The sequence below is a fragment of the Caenorhabditis briggsae genome (genome assembly GCF_000004555.2).
Source record: "Caenorhabditis briggsae complete genome, chrII, whole genome shotgun sequence".
Lineage (NCBI taxonomy): Eukaryota > Metazoa > Nematoda > Chromadorea > Rhabditida > Rhabditidae > Caenorhabditis > Caenorhabditis briggsae.
This window is the reverse complement of record NC_013486.2, coordinates 11,071,033-11,094,134: the sequence shown is the minus strand read 5'-3', so window position 1 is coordinate 11,094,134 and position 23,102 is coordinate 11,071,033. Positions and strand designations below refer to the sequence as shown.

General features: G+C 38.4%; 6 protein-coding genes across 6 annotated transcripts; 4 read left to right on the top strand and 2 right to left on the bottom strand.

The window, feature by feature from the left end:
* Positions 1-299: 299 nt before the first annotated feature.
* Positions 300-2,395, bottom strand: CBG20680 (the record flags this gene model as incomplete). Its single annotated transcript, XM_045242682.1, has 7 exons — positions 300-541; positions 592-943; positions 989-1,431; positions 1,482-1,831; positions 1,882-2,057; positions 2,103-2,208; positions 2,259-2,395. 7 exons carry the CDS (start codon positions 2,393-2,395, stop codon positions 300-302), a joined length of 1,806 nt encoding a protein of 601 aa, XP_045097107.1.
* Positions 2,396-3,647: 1,252 nt separating this feature from the next.
* Positions 3,648-4,496, top strand: CBG20679 (the record flags this gene model as incomplete). Its single annotated transcript, XM_002631469.1, has 3 exons — positions 3,648-3,717; positions 3,844-4,171; positions 4,295-4,496. 3 exons carry the CDS (start codon positions 3,648-3,650, stop codon positions 4,494-4,496), a joined length of 600 nt encoding a protein of 199 aa, XP_002631515.1.
* Positions 4,497-4,796: 300 nt separating this feature from the next.
* Positions 4,797-7,695, top strand: Cbr-ing-3 (the record flags this gene model as incomplete). Its single annotated transcript, XM_045242681.1, has 7 exons — positions 4,797-4,824; positions 4,876-4,947; positions 4,997-5,100; positions 5,149-5,640; positions 6,730-7,010; positions 7,064-7,433; positions 7,534-7,695. 7 exons carry the CDS (start codon positions 4,797-4,799, stop codon positions 7,693-7,695), a joined length of 1,509 nt encoding a protein of 502 aa, XP_045097106.1.
* Positions 7,696-8,227: 532 nt separating this feature from the next.
* On the top strand, positions 8,228-9,895 carry Cbr-hda-6 (the record flags this gene model as incomplete). Its single annotated transcript, XM_002631467.2, has 4 exons — positions 8,228-8,347; positions 8,397-8,525; positions 8,574-8,976; positions 9,027-9,895. 4 exons carry the CDS (start codon positions 8,228-8,230, stop codon positions 9,893-9,895), a joined length of 1,521 nt encoding a protein of 506 aa, XP_002631513.2.
* Positions 9,896-10,390: 495 nt separating this feature from the next.
* Positions 10,391-13,394, top strand: Cbr-mcd-1 (the record flags this gene model as incomplete). The annotated part of the gene is made up of 9 exons (XM_045242680.1): positions 10,391-10,457; positions 10,505-10,614; positions 10,669-10,921; positions 10,973-11,645; positions 11,688-11,763; positions 11,820-11,988; positions 12,037-12,219; positions 12,267-13,231; positions 13,281-13,394. The coding sequence occupies 9 exons, from the start codon at positions 10,391-10,393 to the stop codon at positions 13,392-13,394; spliced, it is 2,610 nt and encodes an 869-aa protein (XP_045097105.1).
* Positions 13,395-14,061: 667 nt separating this feature from the next.
* CBG20674 lies at positions 14,062-15,216 on the bottom strand (the record flags this gene model as incomplete). The annotated part of the gene is made up of 3 exons (XM_002631464.1): positions 14,062-14,115; positions 14,835-15,014; positions 15,103-15,216. The coding sequence occupies 3 exons, from the start codon at positions 15,214-15,216 to the stop codon at positions 14,062-14,064; spliced, it is 348 nt and encodes a 115-aa protein (XP_002631510.1).
* Positions 15,217-23,102: the final 7,886 nt, after the last annotated feature.

Genomic DNA, 23,102 nt, shown 5'->3' with positions numbered 1-23,102 from the left:
CTCGGCTATTGGATTTAATTTCCATTCAGAACTTCCAGTTGGATATTGGCCGGGTTCTGGTTGGAAGTTGCCCAAGAACGGTTGTATAGCTTGGTCAGATCATGGTTGGAACCTTACCATACGTTTGTCGGAGATTGGACGGCTTTAGTAGCGGTCTTATCCGGAATCTTACCAATCCCCGAGTAGAAGTTGCCGGTGATGTCCAGGGAGTACCCCTTTCATCTTTTTCCTAGACTTCTCTTTATTACGAGATTGCTTTCTGCTCATTTAATTTTTCTTCCCCATTCCCTTATCATTAATTATCTGGAGAAGGTCACACGACCTAGAAACAAGGCTTTGATAACAGAGCAACATGTCATAACGACAGGAGCAAAAAAGACAAAAATTTTCCGGGAAAACGAGGTGTCTGAACAAACCTTTTGTTGTCTCCTGTGTATTAATTGTCGTCGACTTCCAGTTTGTATCGTGACAGGTTTGCTTCGAGTGACGAGAGGCTCAGATGGTAGCCTCGTGGAGGTTCCTTCTTCTGGATCCATAGAGACTGAATTGGAGAGTTGTTACCGAGAAGGGTATTTTTGGAATGCAACTTACCATCGAAAACTTCTTCATCGTCTTCCGTTTTATTGTTTTCTTTCAACTTTTGATCCAAAAAGTTATCAGTGAGCGATACACTCCGGGGTGCTAGAACACTTTCTTCGACGGTTGTCTCTAATTCGTGCAAAGCCTCGATAAACGACAAAGATCTTTCTTCAAGTCCAGTTTCTTCCCCAAGAAGATCTGGTTCAACTTCTGATGTTGCCCTTGTATTGCATGTAGATGCAGCAGCCATCTCGGCAATCCCGCTATCAATAGTGGCAGAAATTGGTTTCGATCGAATCTTAAGTTCTTCAGCTTCTGGGGAAAATGCTACATCATTGGGCACAGTTCCAAAAATTGTTGATGGCTGAAAGCAAATCATAATCAATAGTTATTCTTCCAATCAACTCACCAGATCACTATTTGCTCTGGAATCTCGCGTGGGAATGGCTTTTGTTCTATGATAACTATCTTTAGATGTTGATCCACTCGAGCTTCTCGAATCGGATTTTCGATTTGACGGTCTCCTAACTCTTCTAGAAACGATTATTGGTTGATAATCGGCCGGTGCATCTGGAGCCACTGCTCCAACGACTTGCTCAAAATCAGAATTCGTTCTCTTGCGAGTTTTCACTTGGTCTAGAATTGTGGTATCCACGGGTGTCGAAGAGAACAGAGGAGATTGGGGAAGCAGAAGCCGTTGATTGGACGGCGCCCGACGAAGATTTCCAGAAGACGCCGGATCTCGTTTCAGACTACCAACAACTGCGTGTTGATAGGTCATCTCCCCAGAATCCAACATTGAAGGATGTGAGTAAACGGATGAAGTATCCGAGTGATTGTCGTTTACGGATTCTAGAAATTAGCGAAATCTGATAGAAACTTTAAAAAACTGAATAACTGACTTCTAATTGGCCTTGCTAGAGACTTCCTTTTTTGTCTTTCAATATAAGAAGGCGATCCAATTTCTTGATCTTCTTCAGAAACAAGTGCATCAATAGCTACAAATGCAATGTCTTCCGTCAAGTGAGCTGGTTTTGGATTTGGACGGGCTTTCAAAACACCGACTTTCAAAGGTTCACCAGCCATTAATCCGGCTAAAATTAGTGGAGTTGGTGTCCATGTATTGAGAAATGAAGAATTCGTTGCAGCAGATATAGGAAGTGAGGTTAGAGGTTTTAAAAAGCCTCGGATTCGTTCCGAATGGTCAGAGTGGAATAGAAGCCTTAGGAACGCGTCTTCAGAATAGAATTGCCTGTAAAATTAGTAGAATTAAGAGAAAAATTTAAAAATTCTTCCACTTACTGAATAGCAGTAGTTTCTGTGGATAACAAGTCCAGATATTGACTCAGTGCATTCTCGTTCAGAACTATTCGAATCCAAGCCCTACCTTTGCCGATTTCGGTACGAACTTGTCCTAAACACGCGATTTGATTGGTGATCGATCGATGGGAGAATTTGGAAACGAATGGCCAAAAATTCTGGAAAATATGGTTTCACATATTGTTTCTGTGAATATAACTTACAGGTTCAGGATACTTTGCATATCGTGTCCCTTTTAAGAAGAAAGGATCGCGCAATCCATGAATAAATATAGCCTCGATGGAGTTACAGAGATTTTGAGTAATTTCACTGAAATGTTTTTTTTGAACAATAGGTATTTTCGATTTCAAACTACTCACCTAGGGACATTCTCTCGTTTCGAATGTGGCGAAGCAATAGCTGCCTTGACAACATTATCAAGCTCTTTTTGTAAATCTGCACGGATTTTTTCTTGCTTCTGTTTCTGTGCCGGCGTTGGAGCTGGAGCTGGCGTCATAGGAGCAGAATGTTTCTGGAAACGACAATTTTTAGAGTAAGTATGATAACCATATTTATAAGAACAGTATAATCTTCGATATTTCTACTATCTGCTGGTTTTTGAGGTCTAAATAAAATGTTCGGATGGCAGAAAACAAAATTTCTAGACCTGCTGAACGTTCAAGAATTTTTACAAGAATCTTTGAAACAAAAAAAGAAATGGTGGCTGCAATTGTTACTGAATTTTCGTTGAAATCAACACTTGCAGAAGAAGACCGTGAACCGAGAACAAAGAAGAATAGCATTGGTTATCAGCTCCCCACAGGTTCAATGATAATTTTTCGCACTTTCGATATTCAGGTGACTTACATTCAACCGTTTGAACATGGTCGTTGTAGTAGTGGTAGAAAAGAATCAAGAACTGACGGAAATCGGGTTGCATTCACACAAAGCGAAGATGTGATGAAATACTTCTGCAAAGAAATAACCTTGTCTGAGGGCGGGAATCGGGTATAGCGACGAGAAAGTGTGAGTCATGGGAAAAAGAACAATTGCTTGCAATAGAAAAATAAACTTTATGAATTTGGTAATCGAATATTATACTGAAATTTCGGGTTGCGTCGTCTGCTGCGGCAGTGGAGGCAGCAGTCACAAGGAAAGACCGGTTTCACATGATGCCGGTGTTGTTTTCTTATTTACAGACAACTTTCCAGCACAACATGCAGTTGCACAAAGTCTAGTCAACAACATTGGATACATCTCGGAATTCGATCAATTTAAATTATTTCTTGCAGTCAGCAAACTTATTTTCTGATTCTATTCTTTCAATGAGTATGCAACCATTATACTGATTTTCATGCTTGATATTCATTTATCAAACCTTAATAAATTTATTTGTACGGATCCCCTGAAATCACCGCAGTTCACTATCCAGCCATTCTTTGTACCTCTTGATTCCATTTGAAGTCAAAAGATTCTGCTCCTCCGTCAACTGGCTGTGAGGAGAAAGAGTGTGTGAAACAGCGAGACACAGTGCATGGTCTCGCACCGATCACAAATACGGTGTCAGTCGTTTCAAATGTGCGATTTTCAACGAAGAGTCTGTTTATCGATTCTTCAATTCAAAAGCTGAAAAACTGTATTTTGCAACTAGAAGTCGTTCTAGCCTGTTTTAAATTTTCTGAAAATTTTTCTGTTTGAATAGGGACTTCAAACTTTCGAAAAGCGGAGACATAATAACGTTCGTTTACTTATTCTACAATTTTTCAGGCATGCTTGCCCCACGCTTGATCAAGGCAATTAATGCCAGCAGATCCTTTCATTTAGCAAGAGTGATGTCTAGTGAGTTGTTTTTTTTGTTAAAATTTACATTTTTTCGTGCAGAAAAATTTTATGTCAAGGGATGTATCCTTTCTGGAGACTTTTCCACATTTTTCTTGCCGAGAATTCAATCCATTTCTTTTTAAGTGCGAGGACCTCTGACTTTCGATGGCTGGTACCCCCGTGATCACAAACCGAATGCTCCACCAACCAATGAAGAAGAGCGTCGTGCAGCAGCCGTAAAATATGGTCTTCGACCAGAAGATTATCATTCTATGGACAAAGATGACGTGATCAAGTTTGCCGGAGACTATCCAGATCTTGGAGTAGTTACATACGACCACAAAGATCCGTATGAAGCTTGGACTGATCGTCAAAATCGCAGAAATTGGGGAGAGCTCGTACCAATTGATATGATGCGCTATCGCGGAGATCGTCTCACTTTCACAGGACTTGAAGCTGAAGATTACACTACGTAAGCTCTTTTTTTTAATATTGAAAAAGGTTTTATGGGTTGAAAAACGAATAGAAAGTTATCTTAAAATATGACCTGTTTTCTTGATGTGTCAAGAAATAAATTTCAAAGTTTCCTTTTTAGGTGGGGATCCATCGTGATGTGTCTTCGTGTGTTGGTACCGATGGCCCTGATTGCTTGGTACTTCTGTAACGACCACCCGAACGCTCTCCGTTGGCGTAATCCAGCTATGCCAAAGCAGTACCCGTACGACTTTTATCGTGCATATCCATTCGACGATCCACGAAAGTATCCAATTGTTAACTATTCTTTCGATCTTGAATAGATCCCATTTTTCGTCGGAGGAAGAAAGTATGTTCTAAGGGTCGTATCGAAAAAGAAAAGCGAGTGTTTGTTTTTGGCAGATCCTTTAGGTTTTTAGAATCGCTCGATTTTCGGTTTTTTTATGTCTTTTCTTTTTGTACAATAAAATATTCCCTTCATTATCTCAGTTTTTGGAGTTTTCAAATATCACAAATGCGGATGTTACCGTTTATATCTCAATTGTTTTTTTTTCAACTGAAATCGCAATTGTCAAATTCAGAACAATACAAGTGAAACTGCAAATCGGGACGACTCCCAGGGAATGCTTTTTCTTGATGATTTCTTAGAGAGTAAGTATACTTTGGCTGTTTCAATTTTTCCCACATTTATTATATTTCCAGTGCTCGATGAGCTTCCAGCCGAACTGAAAGATAGAAGCGAGGAAATTCGACGGATTGATTATGAAGTTGAATGTAGGTTGACAGTCTTTTCATATCAATCCCCAACATGAACGAATTTTAGCAAGGCTGAACCGTAATAGAGAAGCTATCAATGAGTTTTTTCAACGATCTGGCGTTAATATGTCGGCTGAGCAAAGAAGAGAGAAATCTAAAGGTTTCCAAGACGTAAGAAAAGTTGAATCTGGTTGTTAAATTACTGTAATCAGTTTTCAGGAGTTCGAAACTATAAAAATATTAGCTCAGAAGAAGTTCTTTATCGCTGAGAAGATGCAGGAGCTATTGAAAAAATATCAAACCCATTTGGACAAAGAAAAAACCAACTTCCAGTGTGAAATGGAAGCAGATAATTCTGGAGTTACGGAAATGATCGAAAAGCGGTATACACAGCACATTGAAGCAGTCATCACAGCTAGAAAAGAAAGAAAAAGAAGGCATCGCGTTGTATCTTCTCGTGCCTCAACAGTTGCTTCGGGACCATTAATATCAAGAGATTCAAACGATAAAATTCAAAGAATATTACAAGAAGGGATGCGGCTGAGATTAGATTTTTCTGATGACTCAGCACACTCTGCTATGTCATCTGCAATTCCATCTCCAGCTCCACGTGGAAGGCCTCCAAAGATTAACAGAGATCAGATGTTCTTGTCGTCTTCAATGATTGCAAGTGATGATTGCATGACACCAATTGCTACTCCAACAGCAAGAGTGAGTTCAGATTTTTTCACAGTTCCACCGTTTCCTCGCGCAATCATTATGTTCGACAATCATAAGTTCTAAAGGTGGCTCCTGCCGTTTTTGTTGCATTAAAATGTGTTCAATCACAGAAACGTAGAAAAAAAAGAAATAACCTCGAAAAAACGCTTCGAAATTATATAAGTCCCAGTTCTCGAGGTTCTAGAGTCTTTTTTGAATTACCGCCAAAATCGAAAACGCCGTTTTTCATTCGCAAGACTTTTCTAGAGATGGCCTATAATTTTCAGTTTTGACTGGAACTCAAAATAATTGAGACCTGATGTTTTTCGCCATTTGAAGCGATTGTCCAGGTTTTTCTTTTTTTTCTCTCTTTTTACAGATTTCTCTTCAAATTTCAATGTTGTACTAATTTGAAAACACCAAACCGGCGGAATAAAGGCCCTGTTGGCCGTGATTGAAGTTTTAGAAAAACTACCGTAATCTGAACTAAGAAAAACTACCGTAATCTGAAAATATTTTTATTTCCGGATTTTTTCCTGAATTTCATTAATTTTCCGCAATTCACTGCCAGTATAATATAAAACAGAGCAAAGTGTACTACACTATTTTTTTCCCTTGTCTTATTTTTTAATCGATTCGGTCTTGACTCCGCCGGCTGTCTTCATCTTACCAGACGCTCCTCTCTTTAGAAGCATTTCGGAAAGAGTGTGACGAAAGAGCGAGTGAAGACAATAGGTGCCTGAAATTTCAATAGGACGCGAACGTATCTCTTTTTCTCTGGCGCCTGTGTTCTTTAGTTCCCTCCCTTGACACCACTCTCCACTTCTGTTTTTCCTCACCAGAAACATACGGATTGCTTTCCTATAAGATGTCTCAGTCATCGGCTTCTTCGCTCCGAAAGCGGAACGCAGATAGCGATGAAGTGTTTAGCCCATCTTCATCTGCGAAAACGGTAATTTTCACAGTAAAAAAGTGACATTTATGCCAGCGTTGGCTTTGAGCAATCTCCTGTGCTAGATTCTAAAGAAAAATAGGTTTTAATTATACTGACAAGTTATCAGAAATTAATCGGAGACACAACAATAATTAATGTATTTTCAGCGCCGGTCTAATACAAATGCTCTTCGTGGAACAGTCTCTATACCAAGCGCGATCGTCTCCATGAGCCGCGGAGAGTCAAGTGGTCATTTCTCTCCAAACCCATCGGAGAGAAGCTGGTCGAACGCCGGGATTGACGAATCGCCAACTCCAACCAGTAATTTGACAACTCCAGTGTTTTCGTCAGGCCCACATATTCCCAACTACTCAACTCCGCAATCGTCGCAGGTTTTGCAGAATTCCGCATTTGTTGTGTCAGAAAGCCGTCATGGAAGAACTAGGAAGTTAGTTCTTGAATGAAGCCAATTGTTCCAATCATTATCATTTATATCTGCAGATTGACGAGTAGAGTTCAAGAAATGTTCAAGGAGACTTTACAACGGCAACGAAACCATGGTAACTCGATAATTGCTCTTCAAGAACGTATGACGGCTGCAAGCGCTGCTCAACAATACTCCACCACCTCTCCAGCAGCCTCTGGATCTCCTACACCAGCTTCTGCACGAAACGGGTCACCGAATGAAGTTGATGACGATGTCAGGACTGACAATGCAAAACGTGGATCCTTTGCACCAAATGACCATCGTGAGCCAAATGAGCATCGTACACATCAAGAGACAGATGACGAAGACGAGGGTGACCAACGTCGTTGGTGTTTCTGTGACGAGAAGAGCTACGGAGAGATGGTTCGATGTGACAATCCAGATGTGAGTTATTTTTCCAAAGCTGGATAATGTTAGATAAGGTACAAATATTGTTGTTTCCTACACCAATATCGACACGAAATTCCTTATCTATTAATTTCAGTGCAATCTACGCTGGTTCCACTATCCATGCATTGGAATGGTTGAGCCTCCTGTTGGAACATGGTTCTGCCCACGTTGCGTTGTCAAGACAGGATTAGAAGAGGAGGAGGAGAAAGAAGAAGAAGACGAAGAAGAAGAGAACGGAGACGATCAAGACGAGTAATTAAATAACCAGCGCTTCTTCGAAAGATAAGAATTCAGTTTCGCGTCGTTTACTTTATGTACATTGATTCCTTGTTACCTTTATATTATCTTTGCTTCCAAATGAGTATTGATTCCCCTATATAATTAATTATTATATTGCTTTAAAAGATTATATTGCACCCCTTATTTCAACTACCCTCATCCCATTTATAATTTCTCATGATTCTCGAAAATTGCATTTTGTCACCCCTACCCAGACCCTCATGTACAGAATTTATTCTACTTTTCCAAAAAAATAATTTAGCTGTTTTCCAGCATTAGAAAAGGTTTCCCAATGTTCTATAATAATAATTCGTTGCTTTACTCTATAAGATACCAAAACTGTATGAACTCGTGTAATATATTCGCTTCCCTCTAACAATAAATGCAATAAACAACAGAAGAGATCCACTATAGTTGCCTTCTAAATGTGTGTTTCATCTGCTATTTTTTTCCTAGTTTTTTTCCAAATTTAGTCGCCTGATGACAGTTTTGCAGAATTTGAAAAAAACATGTCGAAAAAAAAGGTATATGTTGTTATGGACAGACAAGAAGAACGCCATGATCAACCATGGTCATCGTATCATATTGAAACATCTAAACGGTTAGATGTAATTTACGAAAGGTTGAAAGTGAGATACACAAAACGACAAGCATGGAATAGCAGCAAACGCATTTTAGGAATCAGGACTATTCGATGATACTCGAATCGAACATCTTCCAAGACGAGAAGCTACAGAGAAAGAGATTCAATCGGTGCACACGAAGAGATACGTTGAAAATGTCAAATCGACTGAAACAATGGATGCCGTATGCATCTATTAAGACATTCTTTCAATTTTTTTTTTACATTTTCAGGACCAACAGGAAGCTTTCTGTTCGAAGTACGAAGACATTTTTGTAAATTCTGCCACGTGGAAGCGCGCCAAGCTTGCTGCCGGCAGTGCAATTGATCTGGTGACAGCCGTTGCCATCAACAGAATACCTGGAATTGCATTCATCCGACCACCGGGACATCATGCGATGCCTGATGAAGGATGCGGATTTTGTATCTTCAATAACGTGGCAATCGCTGCAAAGGAAGCTCTCCGATGTGGATTTGCCAAGAAAGTGATGATTGTTGACTACGATGTACATGCTGCGAATGGAACACAAGAATGCATTGAATCAATGGGAGACAATGTCCGTCTCATTAGTATTCATCGGTACGAGAATGGGAATTTCTGGCCGAATATGCCACAAACCGGAATTTATCACAACTGTAAGTGATCAGATTCTGAGTTTATATTCCAAATTGCTTTTATTTTTCAGACACAAACACAATGAATCTACCATTGAACACCACTGGCCTTATTGATTCAGACTACTGTGCACTTTTCAGCCACATCATTATTCCATCCATCCACAGTTTCGAACCCGATCTCATAATTGTATCATCTGGATTTGATGCGTCACTCGGAGATCCGGAAGGTTATATGAATGTGACTCCTGCTGGGTTCGCAACAATGATTCGGATGATGATGAACACTGGAATTCCTGTAGCAGCTGTTCTGGAAGGAGGATACTTTCTGGAAGCATTGGCTGCTGATTCGGAATGGGTGTTGAAGGCTCTTCTTGGAGAACCAATTCCTCCAATTAATCTGGAACTTATCAATCCTGCGATTGCTGATACGATTTCTCGTGTTTTGTCGAAATACGAGGATACCTCATTTTTCCGGAAAGTTCAAGAGCTTCGAAAGTTAATTGGTCAAAGTCTTATCGAGGCGGATGTGAAGCAAACGGACTACAAAGGAGAACGAACTGTACATGCACCATATGATACTCGAGGGATCTACACACCCTTTGCGGATGAGAAAGTCAACAAATTCAAGGATTTATTAGGGTCCCTTCTCCAGAGTTACGAATCTATTGAGAAGCCTGATATTCCTTCTGTGTTCAAGTACGTGAACACCGACGATAACTTGTTGGATGTACAGGATGGACATCTCTTGATAGGACCAGGAAAAGCAATCAAGCTATTTGTCGAGCTCCTTTTTATATCTGCGTTTGATCCTCAATTCGTTTCGGATTCGTTTCTTGATGTCAAAGACACCAACTTCGATTCCATTCGGTTTGGTGACGGGCTTCGAAACCTTGACAGTATTCCAGCATTCAAGAACTTGCCCCTTTTCCAATTGTGATTTTTTTAAAGTTTGAATCGCTCTATTCTGTGATTTTCTTGTGCAATATGTGATCTATTTATTAATAAAATGTTGATCCTTTGTTTGCTATTTTAGAACTATTTTTTGTTCCAATGTGTTGTGCAATACTCTAAAAATCGCATTAGAAATACTTCTTCACATTCTCCGCGTCTCTCCAATTCGATGGGATTCTGCAGACTTCTGGTGCGAATGGCCGGCAAATGACGACAGAACTAGGCAGCCGCGACGCGACCGCAACGCGTGCGCTGTCGCAATTTTTCGCTTCCCGCCGTTCTTTGTAAATTCTCCGATGTGTCGGTTTTGAGCGCGTCTGCACCAGTTCTCATCTCTGCTCTAACGTTAAATTTACTTAATTTCTACCGTAGCCCGCTTAAAGTAGTCTTTAATATGCTAGAAATATTCTAGACCCGATAGAAACTCGAATTTTATCAAGAAATCGTTCAAAATGGTTACAGAGCAAACGAAAAAGAATCGATGGAGAACATCCCAGACGAAGAGCCGGCCGAATACTTGGAGCCAGTGGAAGAGGAGATTGTAGAAAGTATGTTCATTCAATTAATTTTTTTAAAAGTTTAAATTGAATTTCAGATGTAATTGAAGAGGAAGAAGTGCACGAAGAAGACGTGATTCATGATGATGAGATGATACAGGTTGAACACGAAGAAGTTCTCGAAGAAATTGTTGAAGAAGATGGCCTAGTAAGTTTCGTTTTCATTTCAACCTCGATGTTTACTACACCCAGATTTTTTCAGATGTATGATACGGATGGTAGAGTCGTTGAATATGAAGATATGGTGATGTATGAAGACGAAACAGAAGTGATTGAAGAATATGTGGAAGTTGAAGATCTTGGAAATGGTCGTTTCGCGTATGTAATGACTGATGAACATGGAAATCGACGTCTTTTGAAACCAGAGGAGGTTGAAGCTGTTAAGAAGACCGGAGTGATGCATGAAGTGCCTCCAACAAAAGCAAGTGGTAGTTCCGCTGGTTACCAGACTCACAGTGAGGAATCCCTGGTAGATGCAGTTCCGTCTCATTGTATTTTTTTTCCAGAAAGAGGTCGATTCCCTCCGAAACAGAAACCACGTTCGAATGTCCGGAGCCACATGTTCGTAGACAGAGCTGAGTACTTCCACGAGAATTCCAAGCAGGATATCAATGATATCACCAAAATCGATGTGGAGAAGTATGTTCCAGCAGTAACTGTAAATCGACGTCCGATCCCTCCGAGCCCACATTTCAAAGTAAAAGCCGCACGGAACAGAAAAAGTGCACCATGGCAGGAGGAGTCTGGTCCCAGCACTTCAATTTCATCTCGCTCGACACCACCACCTTTGGCTAAAGATGCAATGTTTCAAAGTCAAGATGATGACGTTATTGTTCGTTTCAAATGCCCTGAATGTGGCCAAGGATTTGCAAGCATGGATAGACACTGTGATCACATGCACAGAAATCATGACTGTCAGACGGTCGTCCGAGAAGTTGACTTTTTCGCCGATCGGGAATTTGAGAATTTCCTTGCAAAAATCGAAAAGGCAACACTCGGAAAAGAGCACGATGACCTGTTACGGAAAAAGTCAAGAACTGGGTCTTCTCAAGTGTTCGTCTGCAACTACATGTCGAAGGGTCGACAGAAAAATGCGGAACTTGTGGAAGTAGGAATAGCTGGTGCTGCTGAACGTCCACAGACAGTTTGCTCGGCATTTGTGCAGAAAGTTCACAGCTAGTGAGTCATGTTCATTCGTAACTTTTTAACTTTTTTTTTCAGCGAATGCATTCGTGTCAGATACTGTGATCAGCATATTCATTACGATGGCAACATAGGATTCCGTGTTCCACTCGCAGTAAAACGACGTCTTTTCGAAATGTCGTTAAGAGACTACCAATTGCGTGCATGCAGATTATGTTGAGTTTAGAGGCTGAGCAATTGCTGGTGCACCCAACTAGATTTGAAGAAAAACTCAAGAATCTGTCTCATGTTGAAATCGTAGAACTTCTCGGAATTATTAATGCTTCGCTGAGGAAAAGGCATGAAACTGAACGAACTGTTCGAGTTCCAATCAAATTTGGTATGCGTTAACCTTCCAAAATAATCATACGAACTGCCTAGTTTACAGGAACACTCAAATCAAGTGAAGGATCTCAAACTTTGATCGTGACACGTGTGGATGTTCCCAAAAAAGAATCTCGCAGAGATCTCTCTGATGAACCGTCAACTAGTGCTGGACCTATGGTCTATTCCGATGATGATGAGCCTGTTGTTGGAGAAGGTTGCGACGGATTTATGGAAGAAAATTTCTGTAAGTTTCACTGATCAAACCAATATTTAATTTAATAATTCTTTCAGTATACGACCCGCAAAACGATCGTGATCCACTTCTCGAAGAGCTCACTGAGACTGAACTGGGAGTACTTGAAGCGTATGAGCGTGATATCGACGCCCAATTGACTGAGGAGCAAAAGAAAGAGCGTATTCGTCAGAAAACCAAGTTTTCTCTCTCCAAAGTTATTGGAACTTATCAATCCCTAGACACTGCAACGCATGGACTTGCAGTTGGCGACCTCCATAAAGAAACCTTAACTCAGCTTCGTGAAATGGCTAGCTACGTTGTCGAAATTTGCTGCCAGCTCGACGCAGAAGTCAAGGCACAATACAATCCTGATCTTCGCGTGGATGACATTAAAAGAGATATGATTGCCGGAATCGCTCATCACGAAAGACACAGCCAACCAGAACGTCGCCAGAGAAGAATTTTAACATCAACAAGCCAAGGGGTGTCACCATTAAAAGGATTTCGCTCTACTCCTGCTCGTACTCATCAAGAGTACTCTGAACGTATTCTGGGCAAGCCTCCTCAGCAACCAAGTGCATCGTTTGATATGACTCAGCAGCAACGACTTCGACTCCTTCGCGAGGAGACTCTTCGAAACGCAGCTGAAGCTGGAAGTATTAATCCGGAAGAAGAAAAACCATTGCCAATTATGGCTCCAGTACCCGATGAGTTCAAGGCTGCTCCGTGGATTAAACCTGTGCGAAAAAGACAGTCAGGTCCGGGTGGTCCTTCGAAAAAACGTGGTCGGCCTGCAGCAAAGAAAGCTGGAGAAGCCGAAGACGACGCACAGATAGATGTTTCTGTAGAAGTCACTCAACAAGAAGGCGTCGAAAAGGATTCAGAAGGTGCTGCCATTCAATCTGAGCCTTCTGAGATTGTGGTGCCTGAAACCGCTTCCACCGCGTCCACCGCTCCTTCCGAGTATGATAAACCGTCTCAAAAAGAACCAGCAGTAACGACTGAAAAAGAAACAACTGAGGTACAGTAGTCCTCATTGTCTTAACGAAAATCTCAATTTTTGTTTACAGACTCAGGAACCAAAAGACGAGGACGATGAAGAAGAACCGTCTACACCATTGGTCCTACCAACCACAACTCGCACAGGACGTGTTGTAAAGCCCAAAAAATGGGAGGATGATTGATCTTTGCCTGAAAGCCCTTAAAATTCTCAATTTTTTTCCATTTTCTGTTACTGTTTTGAACATTTCCTGTTTTTCCACTAATATTTTCAGTAACCCCCCCTTTTTTTATAATAATTTCAGTTTTACTCCCTGTAAGTCGATAAATTTCGAAATTTAATATTAGCGGGATCCAATCATACGAAGGAGGATTAAAGACTTGAAGTCTAGAATACGATCTAAAAATTGTTCACTTCCGAACCTCACTTTGAGGTTTGTAAAGCGATCGAAAGGAATAAAACGTTACAGATTTATAGTAGAAATTTCGAATACAAATGATATGAGTATGAACAAAGTAAGAGCTTATAAGAACAATTTCGAAGGTTTTTTTGAGCGGTTCTAAGTGAATACCTACCGTATGGATGGTTTGCATTTTCATAGTGAATTTAAAGGGGAAAAAAGTGTTTTTGGGGAACATGGGGTCTGAAAATGAAACAATCCAACGATCTGAACGGGGTTCGGTGAACATAGCAAAATAAGTGGGTTGGGAGGGGGGAAACAGTGAAATTTTGGAAAAATGAAAGTGACAAGAGAAATGAAGAAAAGTAAGGAAAGTTGATAAGTTTATAAGAGAAATGAGGCACTTTTGGATAAGAGAATTATTCGTAGAAAGTTATTTTAGGAGAACGATTTAGGAGCATTCTTCTTCGTCTTCTTCTTCCACCAAACCGAGTGTGATTCTCGTCTGAAAATCAATATTTAGGGCAAATGCAAGAGAAAATCTTCTTTTCGCGGCCTAAGATCCCACAACGACAATTACCGTAACCTAGGAATATTCATATTTTCCAGATTTGTTTTCTCTTTTTTAAGTTAAAAACTGATTTTTGACGAGTTTTCAGTTGTTTTCACCCAAAAAAGTCCGTTCTTCGATTTTTTTGCAGAATTTTTAGACCTTTTCAGGTTTTTCAGCTATTTTTGAAGATTCTTTTTCGATTTTTCCGAATTTCTCACTGAAATTCGACGGGATGGTGTTTTGACTACTGAAGATTACTGTAGATTACTGTAGAAAACTACTTTCCTTTGTATTTTTTTTCTGCAAACACAATCACGTCAAAAGGCAAGTAAGTAGGTGATTCTGCTTGCAAAAAAAAAACTACAAACTACATGGTTTTCTACAGTAATCTACAGTAATCTTCCGTCAAGATCAACATCCCCTCAAATGTCAGACAAAAAAATTCGGAAAATCGGAAAAGAATCTTCGAAAATAGCTAAAAAACCTAGAAAGATCTAAAATCTTTGCGAAAAATCGGAGAAAAAAAAATCGATTTTCGTACTCGACGAAAATCAGTGTGAAACAAGAAAATAAGCATATTTTTAGGTTACGGTAGTTGTCGTTGTTCTCTTCAACATCTCCGATGTTTTCATACCAGAATATTACAATTGTCTCATCTTTTTCAAACTCACTTCAGTCTTCTCCGGTCTGATTGTCATTGCTGACATGACTGCTGCCTGATCGACCAAGAAGTTAGATGGTTTCTGGGCGAGACGAAGGGTCTCCTGAAGACGTGCTTCCGCCTTTCGAATCTTCTCAGTACATATATCGCCATCGGGTTTGAACCATTTTTTGAGATAGTCACGGAACAACTGAAAAAGAGATTTTGTAAACGATGGCACAAACCGGCTGATCAAACACAAATACGCTATTTGTGGGTGGATTTCAAAAAGAACATACCTGAGGTCTGGCGCAAATCAAAACGAATATCATCCATCCGAAAAGAACACACAATCCGAGATAGAAGGTGTTCCAGTCTTCCACGTCTTCGCGAAGAAATGGGTTTGGAGACATTGTACTCTGCAATGGGATTCTTGATTGGGGGAATTTCTAGAGAAAATGGTCAAAGCCATAATTTCTTATAGAATCGATATTTTTGGACCAGATAAACTGTGTATGATAGAAATAGTACTACAAAATGGTACAATTTTGAAAATTGTATCTTGTCTATTAACAAAGTTACATACTGAACAAAAACAAGCCCGGCGCGGCACCGCAGAGCAAGGTCACTTTATGGTTTGCAACTTTGTTCATAGACAAGATACAGCGTACCAAATAGTATCATTTTGTAGTACTTGGTGAGTTCTATCGCATCCAATGGTCCAATAAAACGTAGGAAAAAGCTAGAAATTCATTCCCAAAGTTTATAGGAAAAGCTTTCACCATACTTGGACCTTCGCGGGCCCTGCCATGGATTCTTTTGGGAGTAATATTTGTGGACCAGATAAATTGAATATGATAGAAGTCGACGAGTAAAATTATATCATATTATAGCACTTGTCAAGTTCCATCATATCCAATTTAGCTGGTTTAAAAATATTAATTTTGAAATCAATTATTGGAGGGCCCGCGAAAGCCCGGTCTACAAGTATGGTACAAGCTTCTCTCGAAAACTCTGGGGGAATGAATTCCTAGCTTTTCCCTACTTTTTATATGTCCCGAGAGACTGAAAACTTTTTGTTTTCTTTGATGAAAATGAATTCATCAAATCAAAAGAAAGCGCACCTTCTTGCTCCTTCAGAATTTCGTGGAACGACGAAGGACTACGAAGAAAGGGACTACGAAAAAATGTACTTCTTTTTGAGAAGGAGTGATTTCAGAAGAGAAACCGACAAAAAATTATTATATTCTGAAGGAAGGCAAGAACGAAAATTGGTGGTGGAATTCGATTTCTCTTTGTTCTCGGGATTCGTGCTTTTTGACAAAAAAATATTTGAAAATATGTGAAAAGGAAATTGGTTTCAAGTTGAAATTGTTTCCAATTTCCTGAATATCTGAAAATTTGATTTCCGTTTCATCTGAAAAACCAACCATTTGCTTTTTATGTCATGCAAATGCTTGAAGCCATATCATCTCGACGAAAAAATTGAGGAGTTTTAGAAGTGCTGAAATATAATTAGGATGAATAATCAGCTATTTTTAAGTCGAGCTACTAAGAAAAACAAAAAAAACAGAAGGAATATTCCAAAATTAGAGCTAGGGGAGCCGTCTCGAGATCAGGTTTCATCTCCATTTTCGTAGAGAAAGCAGAAGACGTAAAAATCCAGAAGAAGGCCTTCTGGAGATGTTTAATTTTTGAACAACGACTCAACCGGAAACCGGGGGGTTTCTGGTTAGACACTATTTTAGAGGGAAACTTTTTTCGACTAGGGATTCGAATGATGAGTTGGAGAAAAAATACTTTTTATGAATAAGAGTGTAAATGAATGGGAAGATGAATGGCAAGGAGTGAATAGGGTGGAAGCATAAGTCATGAATGGTTGGTTGATGAATTCAGATGAGATGGATCAGAATCTAAAAGTGATGAATTAAAAAAGAGGACTGGGTAAGAAGGGTTTTTTGAAATTTTTAAAGATTCTAGCGATTTTCAGAACATTCAAAAATTCTCGTTGTTTGAAACTTCCCGATTTTCTGAATATTAGAAATTCCTGAAATTTGGATTTTCTGAATGTTGGGAATGTTGCAATTTTTTGGATTCCCTATTTTCCGGAATATTGGAATTTGGAGGTTTTTGTTTCAAATTGAATTTTCTAAATTTCAGATTTTCTAAAGTAAAGCGTTGTACTGATCTCAAAAATTTGAGTGAAAAAATTTAAATAATCATCAGTGAACTGAGTTTCGAATAATTTTATCAACTTTGAGCTGAGTTATCGCTTGTCAAAGTTGATTCATCTCATGAAAACCACAGGAAACATTATGCTGTTCATCTTTGAAAAATCAAAACAATACATTGACTTGAGGAATTGCCTTGAAAATTTCACTAACTTTGAATCAAACGTAAAATTATGTTTCTTCAATTTTTTGAGCTATCAAGGTGCTCATGTCCAAAGATATACCCGCTTTTATTTTCCGGGTGCCACTCTGTAAATCCCAACATAGTATATCAACAAATTTGCGATTCTAATTTGAGGTTTCCATTCCAAACAATTAAAGTAAATATGAAACAAAATAACTTCAAAGATCTCAATGTAACAAAAATAAAAGCACAGTTGTTGACTTCGAAAAGAGATTCCAATATTACTGAAGCTCTACAAATTTTTTAAGAGAATTTTTCATTCTTATTCTAGAATCAAAGTTAATTTCCCTTATTTTTGTACAGTCCTTTAAAAACCGCTGGTTCAAAATAGCAGAAAATGTCAAATATTTCCTATTCTTCAAAAATTGCAGGTCTATTCCGCCTGACACCAAATACCAAACTCAATACATTCCCACCCCCAAATGAGAAGAAAAAACTGCTGATGGTGGTGGTCCGTTACCTCCTCCCTGAGCAACCGGAAGTTTGAAAGACAAACAGAAACAGAAAGAATGTGGATCTCGTGTGAACTTTTCAGAGCAAAACACAATACAACTTTTCGAATAAAAACCTCATAAAGTTGTTCACATAAAGCACAGCAGTAGTTGTGGTCCATGAACTTTTGGTTTGAAAAGAAAAACTTTTGAAAGTTTTCCAAAAACTTTCAAAACGAAGAGAGGCAGAAATGGGAAACGGGCGATTAATCATTTTAGATGTGGGATGGCATGTTTCCATTTTTGGTTAGAATAGGATTACTAGGGAGGGCCGAAAAAACAAAGAAACCCTGAAAAGGAGAAGAAGAAGCCGTTCAATTATTAGCTCTGACTCGTCCTACTTCTGTTCCGGTGTCTCTTTTTTTTGTGTGAAGAACAAAGAAAACTAGCAATAAACGAAATGGATGATAGGGGGAAAGAGAAAGAGAAAGAGAGAATGGGACCTCCATTTCTCTGTTTCCGAAATGAAAACGAAAGACACGTATGTGACGTCACAGGGAGCAGGAGGCATTGGGTTCGGACCTTTGGAAACAGCAGAAAGGATTAAAGAGTACTTGGAAATAGGAGAGACCGACTGACAAGTGCTTTTCTTCTACGTCTTTTGGGTCACACACCTTTTCACCTTGTTTGCCAATTATTTCTAACTCACTGAATTCGGGGCAAAACTGAGAAATTGGGTTTTCTGAAAATAGGAGTTCCCTAGGTACTTCGCAGAACTCTTTAAGACAATGATCCTAAATTATGTGGTCCATAATCAGGCGATGTTGAAAAATGTTGAATACGGATGTCAAAGTTTTGTTATCAAAAGTAAGCGTAACGATTTTGAATGAAGCTGCGGATAATTTTTTAAAAACCGATAAAAATTGGAAGCAACCCAAAAATTGATTTTAGAATTAATCTCTTTTTGTGCTAATAAACACTGGAAACATAAAAAATTTTAAATTTAGTTACAAGATGGCGCGTACCGTATATTCTCTGATAGAAGCCCACACAAGTCGTCAACTTATTTATCATAATATCGCCAAAATTTTATCAGTGACTAATTTTTCCTATCTCTGAAAGTTGACGGTTTGGGAGGGCTTCTATTAGAGCAAATACGGTAATTACCCAAACTAAAGTTTGTACCAGCATAAAATTTGAGTGAAGCATTGTACTGGGCTCGTATTCGGAGTACATAAATTCAAATAACCAATTAGTAAACTGGTCGAATTTCAAATTAATTGATCACCTTTGAACAGAGTTATCGCTTGTCAAAGTTGCTTCATCTCATAAACATCACAGCAAACTTCAAGCCGTTCTTCTTTGAAAAACCATAACAATGCCTAAACTCGATGTAATGTTTTGAAAGTTTTAGAAGGTTTGAATAAAGCATAAAATTATATTTCCACTAATTTTCGTGCTTCCAAGATACTTATTTCTGAAGATACAACTTTTTTTGTTAGTTCGGGTAATTGTGAGCCACCCTGTAGATCCCACACATCAGCACATTAGAGATTCTAATTTTGAGGCTTCCATTTCAGGAAAAATCGAGAAAATGTAACATGGAATAACTTCCAAGATCTCAACGTAAGTTACAGTAGTTGACTTAAGAGGAAGAACTACAAAATTTAAAATAGATTTTTTTGTACTCGTCCTGGAATCGAAATTATTTCTTAACGGATACAAATCTAAGACTTCCTACGAATCTATCCATCAAACTTTAAAAAAAATCAAGTGACAATCCATTTTGGCAAAAAAAAGAGAAGAAAAAGTTGAGGTAACCCAGGTGAAATGAATCAAACAAAGTTATTGGGGTAAGAGAAAAGAAAAATGGAGAGAAAGAGTACTTATTCATCATGTTGTTATGTTGTGTTCAACCATTTCTCTTCGTCTTTCAGATTTTTTTTTCCATTATAAATTGTTTTTTCTTCTTCTTTTCTTTTAGGATTCAAAATCCTCTCTCTCTCTCTCTCTCTCTCTCTCTCTCTCTCTCTCCCCCTCTCTCTCTCTCTCTCTCTCTCTCTCTCTCTCTCTCTCTCTCTCTCAGCCCGGAGCAGGGAAAAGTGAAGAAACTTCCGTTTCAAAATGATAAGAAAAAGTTTGAAAGTCTCTAAAAATTCAGGACTTTAAAATTAATATTTTTAGAGGCCTGTTAAACTTTCATTTAATAAATAAGCTCTTTGGCACCATATGAACCAAGAAAACTGGACAGCTATAAATACATAGAAAAAATTGGTCAAATCTGCGTCAGAACTCTTTCTTTTTTCTTCTTTCTCGTCCTTTCCTTTTCCTTTTCTTTTTTGCAAAACAGACTTTGACCTCGTTCTCCTTTTAAAGGGCAATAGCTGCTAAACTAGTTTTGAATCGAAAATTTGGTTCTAAGGAAAACTAGAAACTTTTTCGAATGTTCTTCGATATTCTGATGACGAGAGGAGAACGTTAAAAATTCGATGCAGGCACGCAAAGGGGCGAATTCTTTCGAACTGACATCCGTTCTTTTTCGATTTTTAAAACGCAAAAAGTGACATGTGTCCTGGATTGTTTTCGAGTAATTTTGAGTTAGGTAGCAGCCAGAAGATTCTCTTTTTTCACGGATTTCAGATCATGTGATTGATCAGAAGTCAGATAAGAAGAAGAAAGATCAGAAATAAGTTGTGGTAAGGGGAATACGGTAGTTGTTATTTCGAGGAATTAGAAAATCTGCCACAAGAATTTAAAAAATCGAGTAGTTTTAATTCTTGAAAAAGCTGAATATCTATTAGATAAAAACCCAGTGAAAGGCTTTTGCAGGATGACGCGTATTTACCGGGTTCAAGTTTGTACTAGTAGAAAATTTGAGTAAAGCGTTGTACTGGGCTCTAATTTGGAGTGAAAAATACAAATAATTCAGCTACAAACTGGCAAAGTTTTAAATTATTTGATCAACTTTGAGCTGAGTTATCGCTTGTCAAAGTTGCTTCATCTCATGAAAATCACAGTAAACATTATGCCGTTGATCTTCGGACAACCATAAAATACCTAGACTTAAGGAATCGCTTTGAAAATTTTAGTAGCTTTGAATCAAATGTAAAATTATATTTCTACCAATTTTCGCGCTTCCAAGATACTTAAAGATACACCCGTTTTATCAGTCCGTATTTCCTTAAATAGAGTACCACCCAAACCATCAACTTTGAGCTCAATTTTCTCAATTCCTGGAAAAGATATCAGTAATTTGTCAACTGATAAATTATTGATCATGATTTAGTAATTATTTTATCAGTTTTCACATTTTGGTTATCTCTTTCAGAAATTGAGATAATTTAGCTTAAAGTGAAAGCATACGGTGACTTTCTCTTGCAGTGTTTACGGTAACTTTTCTTATGAGTAAAATAAAAGAACTTGAATTTAATTTACGGATAATTTTCGAGAATCAGAAGACAATTTTAAAAACGAAGAGTCATAGTTTTTTGGGTTTTGTAATTTCTCTGTTTTCATGAAACATCAGAACAGACAAAACGATAAAAACAACATGGAAAATCGAAAAAATAGACACAGGTGAATGGTGGGTTTCTCTTCTTCGTGAGTTCGATTATCCAGTCTCAGTCTTGGAGAAAAACGAGTCGAGAGAGAAAAGAAAAAGAGGTATTATTGGTTGTAAATTTACACCGCATCTTTTCCCTTCTCTCTTTCCATCGCCACCCTATCATCATCATATCATCTGCTGAAGACTCCCAGTTGAAAAGGAGCAAAAGTAAATGGAACGAAATTTATATTTCGGAAGAGAAAAAGAAAAAGGATTTCAGGAAGATGGAAAAAGAGGAAAAAAAATAAACTTCAGAATTGAATTGTGTTTGATTGTGAAAGTTTTTTCTGAAATATTTTTGTTCCGTCTCTCTCTTTATAATTTGGTTAACTTTAACACCAGGCGATGTGTGATGCATTCGAGAGAGATAGAATGTTTACGGATAACAATGGATATTAGATTCGGGAAAGCTCTAATAGAGGGAGAGTGGATTTTCGAGTTCTGATTCAAATTTTTTGGGTTTTCGATTACAATATTGTAATCTATATACTTTCAGTATACACTTTCTGTGCCTATAAAGCGTAATTGTGGAATTTTCGTAGACTACAGTGAAATGTCGAATCAGGGATGTCCGCAATGACTTTTTCGAGACACGGAATCCGGAAAAATAAAATCTGGAAAGGAATAGATTTCTCTGTATCCGGAATCCGGATAAATAGAATTTTTATGGAATCCGGAACGGAACAGATCTCTCGAAATTCGGAATCCGGAATCCAAAATAATCGGTTTCGAATTTTTGCCAACTACAACATTGGAGATCTTCTTTCGTTTATTTTTTCCTACTTTTATGAAAAAAAAGCAGTCCACCCAAACTGTTAACTTTGAGCTCCATTATCTCGATTCATGTGATAAATATCAACAATTTGTCAATTGATAAATCACTTATCATGAAATCACCAATATTTTATTGGGTGACATTTTTTTGATATCTTTCACAAGAATTGAGAAAATTGAGCTCAAAGTTGACTGTTTCTTTGGACTTCTATTAGAATGAATATGGTATCAACGGTACTCCAACTCGAAACTTCAGAATAAAATAAAGAACAGGAAAATTGTAGTATATATATATGAATTCGTATATATTTGAATTGGACTAATCACAATATAAACTCTCAGAAAAAATGAACAATTCAAAATGATCAATTTCAATGAAATCCTTATCTAACTAAAACGAAACCTACTTCCTTCCGTAGTCAATTCATAGATCAGGTTTATACCTCCCATGAACGCCTACTAAAGTGTTCTTCGCTCTAAAAAACCACGTGTGTAACTCTTCTTTAAAATCAACGGAGCATGAACACTTTCCAGGTCAAAACTTCCAAAAAACCACTTCCTCATTCTGACGAAAAATCACGAAGAAATTCCTGAATGCACCCACCGGAAACTTGAAAATTCTGCTCTGATCTTGAGCGAACGAGAGAGACCAGAACCAAAAATCTTCCCAAAAAACCTACATATGCAAAAAGTAGAAGCAGAAAAAAAACGCAGTGTCTATATGTGACATGTATGTGTGTGGGAAAAATGGGGTGTGTTGTTTGATGGCTGCTCGGAAATATGTATAAGTTTTTTAGTGAGTGTTGGGAGATCCTCTGAACAAGAAAACCAGTAGTTTTGAGAAGAAGGGAAATGTGTGGGGAGAGTTTTTGAAAAAATAGAAGATGTGACTTCTATGAATTTGTGAAAGACATTTGAGGAGAAAAAGAAGACGACACTGTGAGACAATTGAACACTAAATATCCAATTTCTCTGGGAAGAAAAGGCGCTAATGGGTCGGTTGGTCTCAAAACGTCACAATGATCAAAATTCTGGAATCGTTCTGGATTCTTCAAAATTTTAATTTTATTAAAAT